The sequence below is a fragment of the Pteronotus mesoamericanus genome, unplaced genomic scaffold, assembly GCF_021234165.1.
Source record: "Pteronotus mesoamericanus isolate MK-2021 breed Mesoamerican mustached bat unplaced genomic scaffold, CSHL_Meso_final contig_50, whole genome shotgun sequence".
In the NCBI taxonomy this organism is placed as follows: domain Eukaryota; kingdom Metazoa; phylum Chordata; class Mammalia; order Chiroptera; family Mormoopidae; genus Pteronotus; species Pteronotus mesoamericanus.
Window position 1 is genome coordinate 4,844,655 of NW_026555186.1, and position 17,846 is coordinate 4,862,500.

General features: G+C 43.5%; 1 protein-coding gene across 1 annotated transcript in view; it reads left to right on the forward strand.

The window, feature by feature from the left end:
• The first annotated feature begins 4,615 nt into the window (after window positions 1-4,615).
• The window catches only part of MYO10 (myosin X), a 191,586-nt gene continuing 178,355 nt past the window's right edge, over window positions 4,616-17,846 (forward strand). Inside the window, exon 1 of the mRNA XM_054578310.1 lies at window positions 4,616-5,152. Coding sequence (XP_054434285.1) covers window positions 5,132-5,152 — 21 coding nt within the window. The 5' untranslated portion in view covers window positions 4,616-5,131. The remainder of the gene's footprint in view (window positions 5,153-17,846) is intronic.

The following is a 17,846-nucleotide window of genomic DNA, read 5'->3' on the forward strand; positions in this document are numbered from 1 at the left end:
AAAAATCCAACAGATGGTTGAAAATATGGGGACAGAGACTGCATAGAGTTTAGTATGGATTTGGGCATCATTTATGAAGAGATATGGCAGCTGAAATACTGAGAATTATGTGAGAATGTAAGAGTAGGGAAGAGAACACATGCTTAGGACTGACCACATTTAGGAAGAAGGAGGGAGAGGAGCCCATGTAAGTGACAGAGAAAGAGGTCAAAGAGATGGGAGACCAGACAAAGGCAGTATGAGAAAAGCTAGGTAGGAGGAGTGGCTACATACTTTTCAGGATCTAGTGCAGAATAGAAAAGCAGGACCCTTTGATCAAAAGTCAGTAAGAATTTTAAGACAACACAACAGAGTATTAAACCAAGAATGGGGCCCCTTCCAAGCCTGTGCAACTAACTCTACAGTTTGCACACCCTTGCAGCTGGCCCTGGAAGTGAAGAAGTTAGAGAGTTTCACAAGAGGGACAATGTCACGGAGGATGAAATTTGAGAACAGGCTATTATTGACTTTGATTATTTTGAGGTCATGGCCACCTTCAAAAGAGTTGAAGGGCAAAAATCCAACTGTAAGGGTTTTAGGAGATGATGGCTTGGAGATGAAGTGTAGACAGCGAGAAGTTTAGGGTTTGAAGAGTGATGACGCAACAGTTTAGGGACCAATTGGGTTAAAAAACACAGCTGTTTTCAAGCCGAATAGACACAATCACATTTATTGGCTTGAATAACGTGAGCAGGAAGATGCAGGAAATGGTAGGAACAAGTGAGGGTACAAGGTTTGGGAGTGGTAGACATTATCAGTAGTAACAACAGAGGTGGAGAGATGGTAACTTTGGAGAGTCAGCCTCAGAGCCACTGTAAGGGAGGAGTGGGGGCATGAAGATAGAAAGAAATTGAGAGAAGGGCGCTGTGGATCATAGTCTAATGGGGCAGGATGCACCATTGCCAAGCAGTCCCAGGATTTATACCATTTGTTAATCATAATCAACAAGACTGGGACCAACCACTGTAAATGGAAATGGATTAATTTATGAAAACAACATTCTTTGTCTAGGATCTCAATTTAGAAAGCATTCTTGTTGCAGTTTTGAAGTAACTGGGATTTAGTCAGAATCAACTATCCACTGAGTGCTCCCTGACGAGGTAAATTTCCTCCTAGCCCTAGCCCATGTTGTTTAGAAAAACGACTGCTAGCAAATTAGTTTTTGGAGCATCTTATTCCTGCTTTAAGTCTGTCCTTTTGAACTTGTTTAATTGCATGGCAATGTTAAGCATTTCTAATACCCTTATCCCCCAATTTTATTCTTTCTATAGAAATATTTCACAATCATTTTCAGTTTCACATGAAAACAACTTCCTTCAGGATTTTTGAACCATAAGTTATGAGAAATAAAGGGAACGTGTGTTCCCTTTTAAATTTTTGTTTGTTCAAAAGGCAAACGTGAATTTTTAAACATCCAGAACTATACGTGACCTGAAATGATGACGGGTTGTTTAGTTAAGCATGAAAAACAGTATTTCATAGTTGTGTCAGTTATTAGCTTCTATTTTGTGCAAAAGATACTTCCAGAACATTTCCTTTCCGTAACTAGAAATTAAACCATTACTATAACTGGAGCAGTTAGAGGTGAGTATTTATAAAAACAAAGGTAATGGAAAGGACTGTACACATTAAACACACCCAAATTAGGAAGTGCTAAAAAGCAAAAAGTAACAATAAAGGAACTCAATTTAAAATCACAAAGGAAGTGAAGACAACACATTTCAACTAGAAAGAAACACATGCTGGAAAACAAAAACAGGAAGATTGTAGTACTTCACTCTTAAATGCATACATAATTCTCCCTTAAAGTGGCAAAATGGTCCCATCTTTATTAAGTTTTTGTCAACTGTTCATTAATTTATGCAGCTAAATAAGAGAATGTAGCTCAAGCTTTTCTGATGTTTTAATTAGAAAATATAACACTCCATTTCTTTGAGAAATAAGTGGGATAACTGAGAAGGAACTTTTCGTCAGAGTATTAGCTTCCTTGAGCCTCTGTTATTTCTCAGAGTGCAGGGTGTAACTGTTTCAGCCCAAACGGTTTTCACCAATAGGTTACATAGGTCCTCGAAAGGAAGAACTTTTTAAAAATGGAAAGAGTAGATATTCTTAGAAATCTATTGATTTAAAATGATTCCCCTTCTTTGACTAATTTTGTCAAAGCCCTTGTAAATTTAATATAGTCCTTTTAAACTGATTCAACCCCCAATATGTGAAAGATATCCTATTTAGAATGCTTCAAATAACTTTGATATTTGTTCAGCAAATAGTCTTACTGCTCAGTTTATCTTTACACTTTTTGGGGGAATGTGCATTTATAAGGAAAATCCAGTGAATTCTGACAACCTAAACCAGTGATTCTCACACTCAGAATTGCCTGCTTGGGTGCTTACTAAAATGCAGAGTACTAGGGACCCAGCCCACACCCCTGAGATTAAGAATCATGTCTTGTTTTGTTTTTCTTTTTTAACAACAGTCCCAGGAGATTTTGAAAAGGCGGTATGAACATTTTAAAGAATTATAATAATTCAGTAAAATTCCACCCTTATGTATTGGATCTGGCTCACAATTCTTCACATGAGTCAAGTTGGGAGGTAATGAACTATATCTTTTTAATCAACAGGAAAGTGACTTTTTAAAAAATTAGACTTTTTTTTGAGTAGTTTTAGGTTTACATAAAAATCGAGGGGAAGGTGTTCTTTTACGCCGCTCACTGCCCCCTCTCTCTAGTTTCCTCTATTACTGACATGTTGTACTAGTGTGGTACATTTGCTACAGTTGATGAGCCAACATTGGAAATTGTCTTGGCCAAGGAGGCCTAATACATAATCAGAGAGCGGGCTGATGCTGGGAACCACGCCACACCCACACACTCACTTGAACACGCTGCCTGGTAATTTCTCTTGAAAGATGTTCTGTACAGATTAATACCACAATGCCTGTAATTGTTCGGCTGCCGTATCTGAACACCGGTGGCAGCAGGACTCCACTTGGCTCATGCCTGGGATTGCTGGTATTTATCCTGGCTCTATCCTAACTTCCCGTGCAATATGGGACACAATTTTTAATGGCTTAAGTGTGCAAACCTGTGAAACAGAGCGACGACGTATCACTAATTTACATCTTTACTCTTTCCAAAGGGTGGTGGAATGAGTAAATGATATTAATGCTGGAAAACTGCTCTGAGATAGGTTACACACATGGATTTTCTCACAAGAATTCATTCATTCTTTGAGCAAGACCGGGTATATATATTTTAAAATACAGTTCCCTCTCTTAAGGAGCTTCCATTTTCCCAACTGAAGATGGGTAGGACACTAATAAAAAGCCCCTACCACCTGATGTAGTTTCCTCAACAGTCTTAGGAATAAGCCACACCTGTGGTTAGGTGGCGCTGGAAGCGGCATGAGAGGCTTGGCATCTCCGGGTAGGCTTCCTCTGGAAGATGTGACTTTCTGGCTTGAGTTTTAAAGGATGAGTAGCAGTTGGCAAGTACCCTAGAGAGCGCGTCTCAAACTATTTGTGGTGAAGAACCAGTTTTTGTTTCCAATCTGCGGGTACCAATACAAGATCCCTGCTGTGCCAGGTATATGACTCACCACTACTCAGTCTGACAACACCCAAACTGGTTTATACCCGGTTCAAAGAGTCCACCGATCATGCGCTTGGATGTCGTGGCATTTTAAAATTGTCACAAAAGTTTCTAAACCTTTGTTCTGCATTTCTCTACCTGTTACAGACAGGCTCCCAACAATGTGCCGCCCTTTGAGTTTGTTAAAGATGCAGATTGTCAGCGCTCGCCCCACTGAATTCCAATCTGCATTTTAACAAGATTCCCAAGGGTTTCCTGTGCACGCTAATTTGAGAACCTACCGTCAGGAAACCAGGGCTCACTACCAGGTGGGTTTGATTCTTCATTCAACTGACTTTCTTACCTGTTTCCTTTAGGTCCCAGAAAAAGGTTACATTTTTAAAGGTGTAATTGGCCACGCCCTCTTCCAGTTTACAAAAGTACTATTCCCCGCGGGCTATGAAAACGGCTGTTAACCTGACGGCAGGAGAGAAACTCTACACGGGAAGGCAGCTTCCAGAAATTCTGATTAGCCTCCGTCCTCCGCTTTGATCTGGATCAACAGCCGGCGCAGCTCCGCGGACCGCGCTTCCTTTCTCGGGGCCGCTCATCTGCCGAGCTGCATTAATGAGATCCGCGTTGAGCGGGTTCCAGGGTCTGCTAGGGATCAAAGGCACAAAAGAATCCCCCCCAACCCCTCCTTCCCGGTGACTATTTGGTCTCTATCACCGGAGGAAAGAGTCAACTCCTCCGCCCGCCCCTAGGTGGGGAGGCCTGGACAGGAGTGGGGCCCCTTGGACCCCGCCTTCCCCGCCCGCCGCAAAGCCGGCGGCCGCCCGGGCGCGGAGTGGGCAGGACCGCGTGGTAGGTGGGGCGGGGCGGGGCGGGGAGGGGCGCGTCGCGCGGGCAGGCCTGGCGGAAGCGCGGGGTGGGGTTGGCTGAGGGCTGGGCTCCTGGTGGGGCGGGATAAGGCGGGCTAGTGGGAGTGGCCGGGCGAGCGGAGCGGGGCGGGGCGTATGCTCCTGTCTGCCAGACTCTTAGCAGCGGTGAGCCGGCTTAGCCGCGGCGCCCGAAGACTCAGTGCGGCGCGCTCGCGCGGGGAGAACGACTCGGGGCTAGCTTTGTGGCCGCTGTCCGCCTCCCGGCGCTCAGCGCCTCCGGCCCCAACTCAGAGGGAGGGGGCACACTCCCAAGTCCCCCTCCTCTCTGTCTCCCCGAGCCCCGGGGAAGAATGTGCCACCAGCTGTTCTCCGTTCGCTTGCGCTGCGCTCAGAAGTGAAAAACTTGGAGGAAGAGGAGACAAAAGGCTGCGTTTGGGACGGATGAGTTGAGATTTGGGTTTGGGCAAACAAAAGGTGCGAAAGACGAGAAGGGGATAAGGCGATGGCAGCGGGGGAGGCTCGCGGGCTCGAGTTCCTGGGAGTCGCGCCGTGACACGCATGGTTTCCCCGGACCGTCTTCTGGGCTGACTTCCGAGAGCTGGACGCCCGATTCGGGCAAGTTGGGGAACGCACTGGAACAATGGACAGCTTCTTCCCCGAGGTGAGTGTGTTAGCGGCCCCGCCTGGGGCTGCTTTCCGTGAACCGGGCGCGGGCTCTCTTCCTGCCCGGACCTGGCTGGCCTCGATGCCCCGGAGGGAGGGATCTGCCCACCGTGCAGCGCGCCCTCCTGGTACCTTCCCTAAGCCCGAGAGGGCGAAACTTCACGGGAGTCGCCCGAAATCACCCCCTCACCCCCGGGTAGCCTCTGGATGAGTAAGCGGAGGCAGGTTTTGGTTTGCCCCGCGCTTCCACTTTGTCCCAGGAGGTAGCGAAGGTGAGCTTCCTTTTGCGTGGGTGCCTGGCTCACCGGTGTCCCTGCGGCGCCCGCGTGAAGTGAAGCCGGGGCCGGCCAGGGCATCTGGCTTGCCCGACTGCCTGGGTGTAGGAAGCCCAATAAAATGTTCAACTGGGACGTGCCTTTCTCCAAGAAAGGTCTGGTATTTCCTTTGCAAAACGTGCCGGCTTCCTGTGAGAGGGGTGCAAACACTTCCAGAGGAGACGGCTTAATGAAGTGTGAGCAGGGAAGGCGAGGGTTTAATCATTCACCGAGTTCTGTGTCCGCCGGACCTTTGGAGTCTAGTTTCCAGTTCTCACCAAGAAGTGCTCCTTTAGGGTTTGAGATAATTCTAGAAGGTGAGATCAAAAGATCATGTATTTGTTGTCTTTGGCAGATTTTGAATTTGAATGTAAAGAAAATCGTTCAGGGCAAACAATAGCGATTCTAAAAGATTAAACTGATGCCCCTTTTAGGGTCATTGAGGGCAGGACACCACAGTAACTTGAAATCGTTGACTTGAGAACCATCCCCCTACCCGCCACCCACTTTATTTTTTCCCCTGGGATCCAGAGTTACTGTGGTTTCTTGGCTCCCTTTCCTTTCTTGGTTGTGTTTATTTAATAAATTCTGTTTAAGTTTGAGGTTTGAAGTGGCTCAAAGTAAACTTAGTTGACTTAAGGGAGTCTGATGTGACTTTCATTGAAAGCCAGCGGGTGTTTTGTGAATCCAGGACAGTTTTGGAATGTTCCAGCAAATTAGATTGGTGAGGGTTTGCCTCTGTTTTAGCCAACTTGCTTTGTCAGACTTAATTGGATATAATATTTCAAGTCATTCTTCTTTCTAGATGCCCCCTTAGACAACTATTTATAATGACCAAAGTGATAAATATATTCTTGTGTAATAGCAATATCCAGTTTTTTGAAAGTGATGTCTCGCATATGATACCCACATTCTCTGTGAGAAGAGGGCTGGAAAGGAATTAATCATGCATTAATATGTATATTTTACTTTTTTAAAAAAAAGAATGAAATCTAAAATTGTGAGACTGTCGCATGTTCTAATCTGTATAACTTTGTGCCTGTAAGAAGGCACCAGAAGTTTTTACGGGAGTTGAAAGATAACCAATGATGAAAGATCAGTGGGCTGTGTTTAATTCCTTTATCTGTAAGAAGACCTAGGCTCTGCCTGCAGGACACTAATCCTTAACTCTTTTTTTGGCTTTATTTTGCTTCTGTGTGTTCTGGGTCCACTGGGGAATATGATGAGACATAGAATTTTTAATGTGTTTGTGGGGACCCAGTCCCCATGAAGCCTGTCTGTGGATAGAGAGGGTCCATGGCCTCCCCTTGGGGAGAACTCTTCCCCCTAGTGCCAGTGGGGGGAACTGCAGGATAACGTGGGACTGCTGCAACCTGCCCCTCACATTCTCTCTGTGGAAAACTTTTTCCTTCCCCTATGCCTTGGTTCAGTGTAAGAAACAAACAATGGTTGTTGGGTTTTATTTCAGTGATTAATATAATATTGAAGTTGGCCTTTAGCAATCATCTACTCCATCCCCTTCATTTCCTAGATGAAGAATTTTAATCCAAAGATGTTAAGTCATTTGCCCAAGGTTGAAGAGCTTGTTCTAGAATCCGGATCCTTTTTCCTCTGTTGCTGGTGGAAATTATTATTTTGGGGAAATTCGTTCTTATTTAAAGTAATCATTTTAATCTTGTGATGTGTTTCTAATCATCCTTCAAAGTTCTGCCCCTAAGGTGGAGGCCAGCAGAGCCATTCAGGGTGGCCACACAGTGCACTATTGAGTGAAGACAAACTCCTAACAGAGCTCCTATCTTTCAGTTTAGTTTCTTATAACAGAGCATCCTTTTGTTGCACTGTCCAGTGAAGAAAATCTTATGTCCTGTTAGAGTAAAAACAAAGTTATGGAAGTGATATATTTCCAAGGACAGCAAAATTGTAAGTCCTCCTTATCACTAAATGGCAGCCTGTTCTTTAGTAAGTTTTCACTTTATTTAGGCATAATGACTTGTTGCATGTTGGATAACAATTGGAAGCCAAAACTAACAATTGAGGGGGGAAAAGAACATTGAATGAGATGCTGTATGTATTAGCTTCATGTATGAATGGCCAGGTAATAATGAAATAGGAGTTCCCTGAGACCAACAGCTGCTATTTAGAGTGGGGCCAGCGTTTCTCAAACTGAATACCGTGTCATTTTGGGCCAGTTCATTCTTTGTTTTAAGGGGAAGGGGCCCTTCTGCAGCTTGTGGTATCTTGAGCAGCATCTCTGGCCTCTACCCACTTGATGCTAGTAGAGCCCCCAAGTTGTGACAAGTAAACTGCCTGCAGACTTTGCCAAATGAGCCACGAGGAGCAAAATCACTGCCAATTGAGAACCACTGAACTAGACCCACGAGGCCGTTGCCTTGGGGAATGAATTCCCGTGCTGCGTGCACAGACGTCTTGCCTGTGAGTGCCTTCTTTGAGTATTATAGCATCAGGCATCTTCCCGCCGGCCAGACCAGCTGGAAGGAAGCTTGTGAGGCTTGCATCCCTCAGCTGATGATGGCAACTAACTTCAAAATGTATCCCCGGATTGGAGAAACTGAGCACCCTAGACTCCTCAGTGGAGTTTGTTTCTTCACGTCCTGCCTTAGGTTTTTATGGATTCTCTCAAGCAAATTGTGTGTGCGCTTTTGGGAAACTTTTTTCAACATTGGAGGTAGGTTGTTAAAAAGTTTACTTCAGGCAGCAACTAAGTTTTGCTATGTCTGTAACCAAAGTAATTTTTTTAAAAAAGCAGAGAAGTCTCAACCAGAAAAGTGGCAAGACTACTGTGCAAACATGTTGTTGATATTTTGAAGTCGATGCTGTGTCCATGTCTCCAGGGCCAAGTACAGTGCTTAGAACACTGGAGGGACTATAAGTACCTACCAGTTTAACTCATAAATGAGCATGACTTTTCTGTTTTCTATTTTAGGAATAGGTGGGGCATAATGGCTGTTCAAGCAAAAGATCTTTTGAGGATTATTAATAGGACACGTAAAAACACTTTGCTTTTTAAGAATATGTAAAATATACACAACTATATTCATAAATACAGATATAAGAGGCAGGTAGTCATGTTTTTTAGGGATAGATTATTAGGTAGAGCTGGAATGTTTTCCACTACTAACAGCCTCATTCGCTCTGGTTTGGAACAAACTCACCTCGCAAGATGTTAAGTGGAAACACCTCCCTCCTTTCCAGTGTTTGGGACAGGATCATGGGTTTGGTTGTTACCTGACGTTCACCTAGCTTCCTTATTATTATTTTTAAAGATTTTATTTATTTTTAGAGAGGGGAAAGGGAGGGAGAAAGAGAGGGAGAGAAACATCGATGTGAGAAAGAAACATCTATCAATTGCCTCTCGTATGTGCCCTGACTGGGGGTTGCAGGCATGTGTCTTGACTGAGAATCAAGCTGGTGACCCTTTGCTTTGTGGGATGACGCCCAACCAACTGAGCCACACCGCTCAGGGCTCTACTACCTTTTTAAACTGGGAAGAGTCCTTGAGCCTATTTTTTTTTTTTTTTAATAGCGGTAAATAGTTGTTTAGAGCTTATTGATTTGTTATGGTTAAAAAAAAAAATTAAGGCTCATTTTTGGCAGCTCCTTCCCTTCCCCCAAATCCTCTGTCCCAGGCCAAAGGGACATGCTGAGGACTTCCTCATCCCACCAAGTCCTCAGGCCCACCCTTTCGACAACTGTATAACAGAATCAGAGCATTTGCTTTTTTTCTCACAATGGAGTTGTACTGTCTTGTCTTTTCTGTACACTCTGCAAAGATTTCGGTTGTCAAGGACATTTTTTGGCCTCTGTCACATTGGGAACAGCAAAGCCCCAGGAGCAGCTGCAAGCAGGACAGTTGTTGCTAGCAGGGAGTCCTGATCTCCCTGGCCAGGGTGGGTGGGGAAAGGCCGCTCCCCACCCCCCACCACGTGGCCTGATGTTCTTGCTCTCATCTCTCAAAATCAGGCACAAACCAGTGTGGGCAGAACTATCATGTTAACCAGAGTGTTGAAGGGAGCAAGCAGACTATTTGTTTTTCCAGCGCTGCTTGCCTTAAGTGGGTTCACCTGTAAGGACACGAGCCTTGAATGTGCTCTTCTGCTGAGATTGGTGTGGTAGGCACTGTATTGTTAATGGGTTTCAAAATTTTGCGTTCAAGGAAACTGCTATGTAACATTTTCAAGTTGTTAATTTGCAGGGAACATTCAAGAATGGGCAATCTGTGAAGTCTGCTGTAAGCTTAGCAAGAGTCCCCTGCCTAAAGGCCCCTAGGTGGAGGGAAAGCTGTTCATCTGTAAAAGAATTGAGAAGCTGTGCCTGGCTGTACCCTCCCACCTGTGGGAGCTTGGCCAGGTTACCCCACCTTCCTGGCCTTTTTTTCCATGGTCTGTAAGTGGGCATGATAGTGTTGACCTCGCATGATTATTAAGTGAATTTGAGATAGGATTAACAAAGCACTTGTCATGTTGTAGGGAGGTGAGTAAAAATAGGAATTTCATTATAGTAACTTCGAATTAAAAACGGGTGGCCCCCAGTTGGGTGAGTGAAGTCCCAGCACTCAACGGTGCAGGGAAATTTCGGCATTAGAGCTGCTCCACAGTTTCATTTCTTGTGCTGGATTGCATTTATTAACTTGCTCCCTTTCAACTTGTACACCTCTGGTAAATTTTATATTTCCATAATTTTCTCTAATGCATATCCACATTGCTTACAAAATCAAGTTCACGTTCTTGAGTCTGCTTTTCAAGGCCTTCTGATCTTGCACCTCTCTTCGTTCTTTCCTCCTCACGAGTTCGACTCCAGAGGCCCGCGTGGCAGGCTTGCTCTGTGCCTTTGTGCGTGCCGCCCTCTGACAGGCCTAGGCCACGGTGGCCCCTACCTCTCTCTCTCCTGAACTTGGCTCTGTCTCTCCGTCCTGGTCATCTTAGGAATTTACTCTTGTTCGCTAGAGGATTTATCTACCTCCCCCCACTCCCTTCTCAAATGAGTAAACAGTGTCTTGAGAGGTGAAATATCCCATTTATAGGTTTTAGTACCTCGTTTGCACTGAAAGGTCCTTAAGGATGGGATTCTACCCTTGGATGTATGACTGTTACTTTCCCTTCAAGTACAGACTTTTTCTTTTTTTAATGGCAGGAATGGAGATGTTCATAGTATTTTTTGTTAATTACAGAGCATTTTAGAATTCTTTGAAAACAGTAACTATGGCTAATGATTATTGAGTGCTTGCTATGTGCCCCGCATGTTCCTGAGCGCTTTACATTTAAGAACTAAATGAGTCCCTTTGGTCACCCTGGAAGTAAGGCTGTACAGACGAGGAAAGAGGGGCACAGAGAGGCTAAGTACTGGCCCAGTGTCACACAGCTAGAAAATGCCAGCCAGGATTTGAATCCAGACAGCCTGTCTCCAGAGCCTCTGTCCTCTTCAGAGCCCGGTGGTGTCATTAACCTTACGCTTGCGTCATGGTTTCCAGGCTCTTTGATGAAGTGCCATATACAGTAGGCAGTTGGTAAATGATTTTCAAGTTGAAAACAGTGTGGGAATTTGGGGAAACAAGTGGTCCACACCCCAGAAACGTTGCAAACCCAGCAGGAAAATGTGAATCAGCTTTTGAACATACCACTAATTTTTACTTGGTTCATTTTTAACGTAGGAAAGAAAAGTATCTTCTGTTTCTTTGTAAAATGTGGTTTCCAAAGCTGCTGGCCCCAACCTCATGAGGATGGTAGGAAGATTTGTGTAAGAAGGCACTTAGAAAACTGGGGTTTTGAGAAATGTTTATTTTATTAAGAGAAAGGGCTGGACAACTCATTTTTCTCCCCAATGCTAATGCTCCATTATTGGAGGATTGCTCTTTGAGGTTTTCTGAGGGAATCTTCTCTTTCGAGTAAAGATGTTGGCCACTTTCCCAGAGTTTTTCCATATCGGTTGGGTGGTACTTGTTAGCTTATTAACACGCCTGGAGAGATCCTGACAGCAGAGAGGGATATTTCTCAAAGATCCTTTCTTGAATAAAATATTTTGCTTCCTTGCTAAGAACTTCCTTGGAAAATGTCTCCACTAGGTGGGAAATAAGAAACTTGAGTCCCCAGTTTCAATGTAGCATCTCAGATCATGTGACAGCATATCACCTGACTCTGCCAGTTACAGGAGAAAGTGTCGGAGGTGCTGTGGCAGAGCCAGGGAATCGCAAATGGGCACTGTGACACTTCAGACTTCTGCCTTTGCCCAAGCTTCAGCCGCTGCTTTCAGGAATAAAAGTCCTATGTATGAAAGCATTTTACATTGTGCTAATTTAAAAAATGAGGTATTCATGTTAGAAAAGCTAGGCAAAGTTGAATTTTTGCACTTTGGTGTAGGCACACTTATCTTCACTGTCTGATTTAGAGGCCAAGATAACACGACTTGTGGGGATAATGGAATGTAGCTTGTTTACTTGGTCTCTTACCCAGCATTGGGCCCTGAAATAATCCTGTAATTCTTTCAGATGTCAGTTTTTGAGGGGTCAGTTGTTAATGTGAGTAGTATCCATGACATTGTGGAGGGAGGTGGGCTTCACTCTGCTGAGTCCGTGCTCATGGTATCCTTGAAAAGAGGTTTTTATCCTAGTAGGTTGTGACTGGTATGTGTCGCCTGCTGTGCATTTTGGGGTTTTATTAGCTTCATAGATACTTAAATTAGGTTCCTAGGAATATATTTAGAATTAGAAGTGTTCTTGCTAAAAAAGAAAAAAGCTTTTGAGAAGCATAGATTTGCGATATTACTTTTCTTTGTCATTTTTAAACCATTTCCCCCCTTAATTGTTCAAAGAAGATGTACCAAGTTTAGAAAACGCCTTAAGCAAAAGACAAAAACTCCCTGGGTCTTACTCTTAATGCTTCGCGGTGCCTGCTTGCCATGCCTCTGTAGGCGGTGGTGTAAAAGCGCACCTGTCCTGTTCACCTGCAAGTTCAATGGGAAGAGCTGTAAATGCCGGGCACCTTGCACGTGTGCAGGCAGCCTCTGTCATTTTTAGGGTCGGGGCAAGAGTACAAATGCAGGGCCCATATCACATATCTAAGTATTTAACAGTTACAATCAAGCTTACAGACTGGGAAATAAAATCTCTTCTCCTATGTTGACAAATATATCTTCATTAGGGCACAATTGGAAACATTTTAAAGTTACGGTTTTTGCTGCCGAAAGTCAGTCGACTACCAAAGATGAGTGTAAATCGTTACAGCTGCCCACGTCTGGCTGTCCTTTTGATGGGCAGTGATGTTTGCGTGAGTTAAGGGACGTGTACTCCATAATATATTTTCTGTCAATCTATTTTTCTTGCCCCTATTTCAGCAAAGTCACTAATTTTATGATTATTAGTCATGATTTTCACAATAATTTGTTTTATTGGTAGTAATGCTAAAGTAGACAACCTTTTCTGAGTCATTGTGGTTCTTAGACGTGGTTTTCTAAAATTAATTTCAGTTCGGAGAAGGCCTGTTTGGCGGGGGCTGGACAGTAGTTACTGGTATTGTCAACAAAACTCTCATATAGCAATATTTAGGTTTAAAAAGGAATATGATTGCATACGATAAATTGTTGTATTGCAGGATGTACACAATTTTGTAATTTTATTATGGCAGTGTATTTGATATTGTGAATCTCATATTAAAAAGTATATTTATTTTTAGAGAGGGAGAAAGAAAGGGAGAGAAATATCAGTTGGTTGCCTCTCCCACAGCCCCAATGAGGGAACTGGCCTGCAACCCACACATGTGCCCTGACGGGGAATGGAACCCATGACCTCTTCATTTGCAGGCCAGTGCGCAGTCCACTGAGCCACACCAGCCAGGGCATCATCACTTCTTAAAGCAACCTCTAGACCCATTATATGTTTCTTAAATTGTTTTCACAGCTTTTACTGTTGTGCGTATTACAAAGAAAACCGAACACAGAAGTTAATTCATTAAAAATCTGTTTTCAGATGAGGTTATACCTTAATGCACCTTGGCCACAAAATAGCCTGCATAAAAATATGATTAGGGATTATGTGTGTGTGAATTTTTTCCTCCTTAGCCAATGAAATGTTTTTATTTCCTTAACCTGATTTTTAAATATTTGCTTGAAATATCAATTTTGTTGTGTGCCTCACTTTTGTTGCTTTTCGATTGAAGAACACTTTCTCTAATAATTTTAAAAACATATATTTTAAAGTGAAATGGCCAGATTAATTCTGTTTAGGGTTTGGGGAAGCTTTTGCTAATGTTATTAATGGTAAGCAATAGTTTATATCAGATAACTGCCACTTTCTGCAAGTTCAAAATTAATAATATTATTTTCACCCAAGACCATCATTTGTTTTTTGAGGACCTCTGTTTACCTTTTTTTTTTTTCTTTTTTGGTCTTTGTGATGGACAGGCCTCTCTGAAGCCTGGAGCCCAAGGACAGGGGTCCTAGGTGTCCAGTTCTCAGAGCGGACCTGCCCGTTCCTCCTGGGCCTGCATCCTCAGTTGTGTGCCCATTTTAGGTTGTTTCTAGTATGCATTTATGGCAGGCGGCACACAAACGTTCTTATACCTCTAGCATTGCATTGCTTGTCTGATTATCTCTTTAAGATACCATTTTCTGGGAGTGATGCTTGATCAGAGAAGGCTTTTGCACATTTTTCCTTACTATTTGGCAGCAAAAGGTTTGTTAGATGTGTTAGCGCAGCTTCCTGCGGGCACAACTGAGACATCCGTCATGATGTGTTTATGATAAGAGGGATTTCATAACTCTTGTTCGGCGCTTAGTGACATGCATTGTTTCACAGAGGACGTTAACATTTAATACTCGATTGATTTCGGGGTCCACTGTTAGGTCCTTCTTTGAGTCTGAGTGCAGGAGAGAGGCGTTCTTAGTTAATAGCAGGGCTGTTGATTTATGTCTAGCGCCCAGAAAACCCCAGTGTGGTTGCTAATGTTCATTTAAGGCCAAAGCATATACAAAGGACGCAGCCTTGTGCTGCCTGGGGAGCCACAGGCCATTTGTTTAGGGTATTGTATGTATGGATTTTTTTTTAAAAAAACTCTCATTCTTTTGCATTGTAAATATCCTTGAGAGTTAACCCTGGGCCACAATAGTAATGTGGTGGTGTTCTAACTGTAGGGATATGGGTGACATACAACACTGGTGTGTGTGTCTGTGTCTATTTGTGTTTGACTTCAAGGCTTATTATTTTAATTAATTTCCCACAGGCAGTCATGAAGTCTGAAATGAAAGTGTTGAATGCTAGGTGCAAATAACTCTACATCTTTTATGATGGTGTCATTTTATGCAGATTTGCCTCTCTTTATTTCCTTCCCCATTTGTTCTTTTAATAATGTGGGCCCTTTGGTAGTTTTCATTCAGCCTCAGATTTTCAGATGTGAACAGGTGTACTCTCTTTCTAGGCCTTCTAAACCTCGTCACTGTTGACATTTTTGGCCAGATCAGTCTTCGTGATTGGAGACTGGCCTGTGTGTTGTGGGATGTCGGGCAGCATCCCTGGACTCTAATCACTTCCCGATGCCTGTAGTGCTCACCTTCCTCAGTTGTGAAAATCGAAAACGTCTCCAGACATTGCAAATGTCCCCTGGGGATGAAGGGGGCGCAAAGTGGCTCCAGTTGACAATCGCTCTGCTGTGTCCACATGTCTTTGGCCACAGCTTAAATTTGATCTCACTGGGACGACTCCTCATTTATGCGGATTCCTGATTGCTTTCTACCTCTTTGGGTGATGGGGAGCACGCATTTATTAGTGTTGAAGTTTTATTCTATTTAGGATCCAAACTCTAAATCATTGTTTATCACCCAGGTCATGTGTTAGGTTGTTCGGTCTGGTTAGAATACTTGCATCCAGCTGTACCCTCTGCCTAAGACTGTTGTTGGTGTCCCTTCTGGTGTTACACCTCTCACACCCTAGGGTCCCTTTCAGATCGTCTCCCTAGAGCAGTAGAGAAATATACATGACACCGTACCGAGTAATGAAACCGACATTTGTTCTCTAGTAGGAAAAAGAAGCTCATATTCTCTTGAAGTTGAGAACATGCTGAACTAAGTTATATCTCTTGTCCTCTCTCCCATGTATTTATTTCATACAGTTTTATTCTGGGATACTTAAAAAAAAACCCCAAGAAGAACAATAGGCTCAGAAGTTGCCAAAATACTTAGTGTAACGAGGTCCTGTGTACCTGTCACCCAGCTTCCTTGGAGGTGACATCTTATATAAAAGTAGTACCATGTCAAACCCAGGAAATTGATGTTGGTACAATCTGTAGACCTCATTTAGATTTCACCTGTTTTTATATGCACTTCAGTGTTTTCACATATGTAGGTTTCTGTAACCACCAGCCTGGTCCTGCTACAGAACTCTCCGTGCTTCGAGCGACCCCATGAGAAATACTCACACCCTCCTCCAGTTCTTAGTAACTACGAATCTCTGTAAGTTTGCCACTTGTGAGTGTTATATAAGTGAATCAGGCAGTATGTAAACCTGAGATGGAATTTTATTACTCAGTACCCTTCAGACTTACCCATGTTCTTTCGTGCATGGGTAGTTTGTTCCATTTTATTGCTGAGTAGTGCTCCATTGTTCTGGTACTCATTTAGTACCTGTCCCTAACATCCATTATCATTCTGAGGCTAACAGTCATTTGCATAATAAAACACTTTTTTTTAATCCCAGGGTTGTTAAGAGCCCAGATTCTCATGGCCCTCCTTGTTTACTTCTTGTAGTCAACTTAAATGCTATTGTCAATTTTTTTTGATTTGTGACTCTGTCTTAAGTCTTTTGAGGTAGATTCGCTCAGACCTGGTGCAACTCTTGCTCATCAGGGTACCAACTAGCAGGTTCCTATTCTGGTTCCTTTCCCTGAGACAGGAACTTCATGGAATGAAATGACTTTTGCCTGGTTAATACTGTCGATCTGACAACCTTAAAATGTTACAGTCCCACGTGGGCTAGCCGGGTGAACAAATGGATGTTGGAGCTCGCTAGAGCCAAGGCTTCTTGGGATGCTGAACAATAATGTAACGAGATTCCTGTCATCCATCAGTGTCGTAGCAGGACTGAATGGAAAGGGGATCTCTTTGATGTCAGCCAAGACTTCTAAGGCCATTTTAAGTGCCCTGACTTGAGTCAGGCATAGGGTGGTGGCAGTGGTGAGGGGGACATGAGGTGTGAGGTGTGACAAGAATAGCTAGAGCAGGCACAGACAGCTTCCGCACACTTGGTCAGCCATGGGCTGGGCCATTCCCTTACCCCAGTCCTGGGACACTATCCGAACTACCCTCACACATAGGGCCAATTTCTCTGCCAATCTGTAGGGCTCTGTCTGTCTCCACCCTGGATCTCTGATCTTGTGACCTTTTTGTAATTAAATGGAGTCAGTCCATCTCATATCTGGCCTTCCTCTTTTCCTGCTGCCTTCTATTTTTCCCAGCATTACTCTCTTTTCCAGAGAACTCTATATTCTCATGATGCGCACAGAGTAGAACAGCCTCAGTTTGTCAGTTTTGACTCCAATGATATTTCTGGCTTAACTTGATCGAGGGACCTGCCTGTTGGTCTTTCTGACAGTCCAGGGTATCTGTAGAGCTCTCCCCCAACCCAACATTTATCAGTCTTTTCCCTATCAGCCTTCTTCATTGTCCAGTTTCTGCATCCATACATACTAATTGAGAATTACTGTCGTGTGGATGACCTTAGCCTTGGTCTCTAATGACATACCTTTGCTCTTGGTGACCTTTCCTTATTCTTCCATTGCTGCCCTTTTGAGTCTTTCTCCTTTGGAAACCAAGCATCTCACCAAGGCCAGGTTGCCTAAGGGTTGGTTGGTTTGTGTTTTACCTCTAGTGGCTGTGTTGTTTGCTGTCAGCAGTAGAGTCCTCAGTAGGCAGTATTTCTGAACTGCTTACAGATTTTTAAGAAATGTTAGCAGCCTCCCCACACTTCTACACATTTTTGCCTTGAATGGGATGGGGCCATCAGAATAGTGCCTTGTAAATCACAGGTGCTGCTTTTCCAAAAGATTTTCATTCTCTAGGGATTCTCTCAAAAGCTGAAAAAGTACCAGTTTCAACTTCAAGAATATAAAGTCAGGTGCAGACAGTAAATTCCGATGTTAATTTTTTTAGACTTTGAGAACCACTGGAATTTTTGGATGTTTCTCTTGGTAACGTGGTTTTTCAGCTATAACAATTTTCCTTCTTGCCATTGGGTAGATTGGTAGGTTAAGTTACTGTATTTTTGTCCTAAAAACCATGTTCATTTAAGGTTCTCTTTGTAAAGGCCAGTGTGTCTTTTCCATAAATATTTCAAAGCTGGGATCTCTTCTTGTTTTTCAAAGTCAACATCAGAAAAGA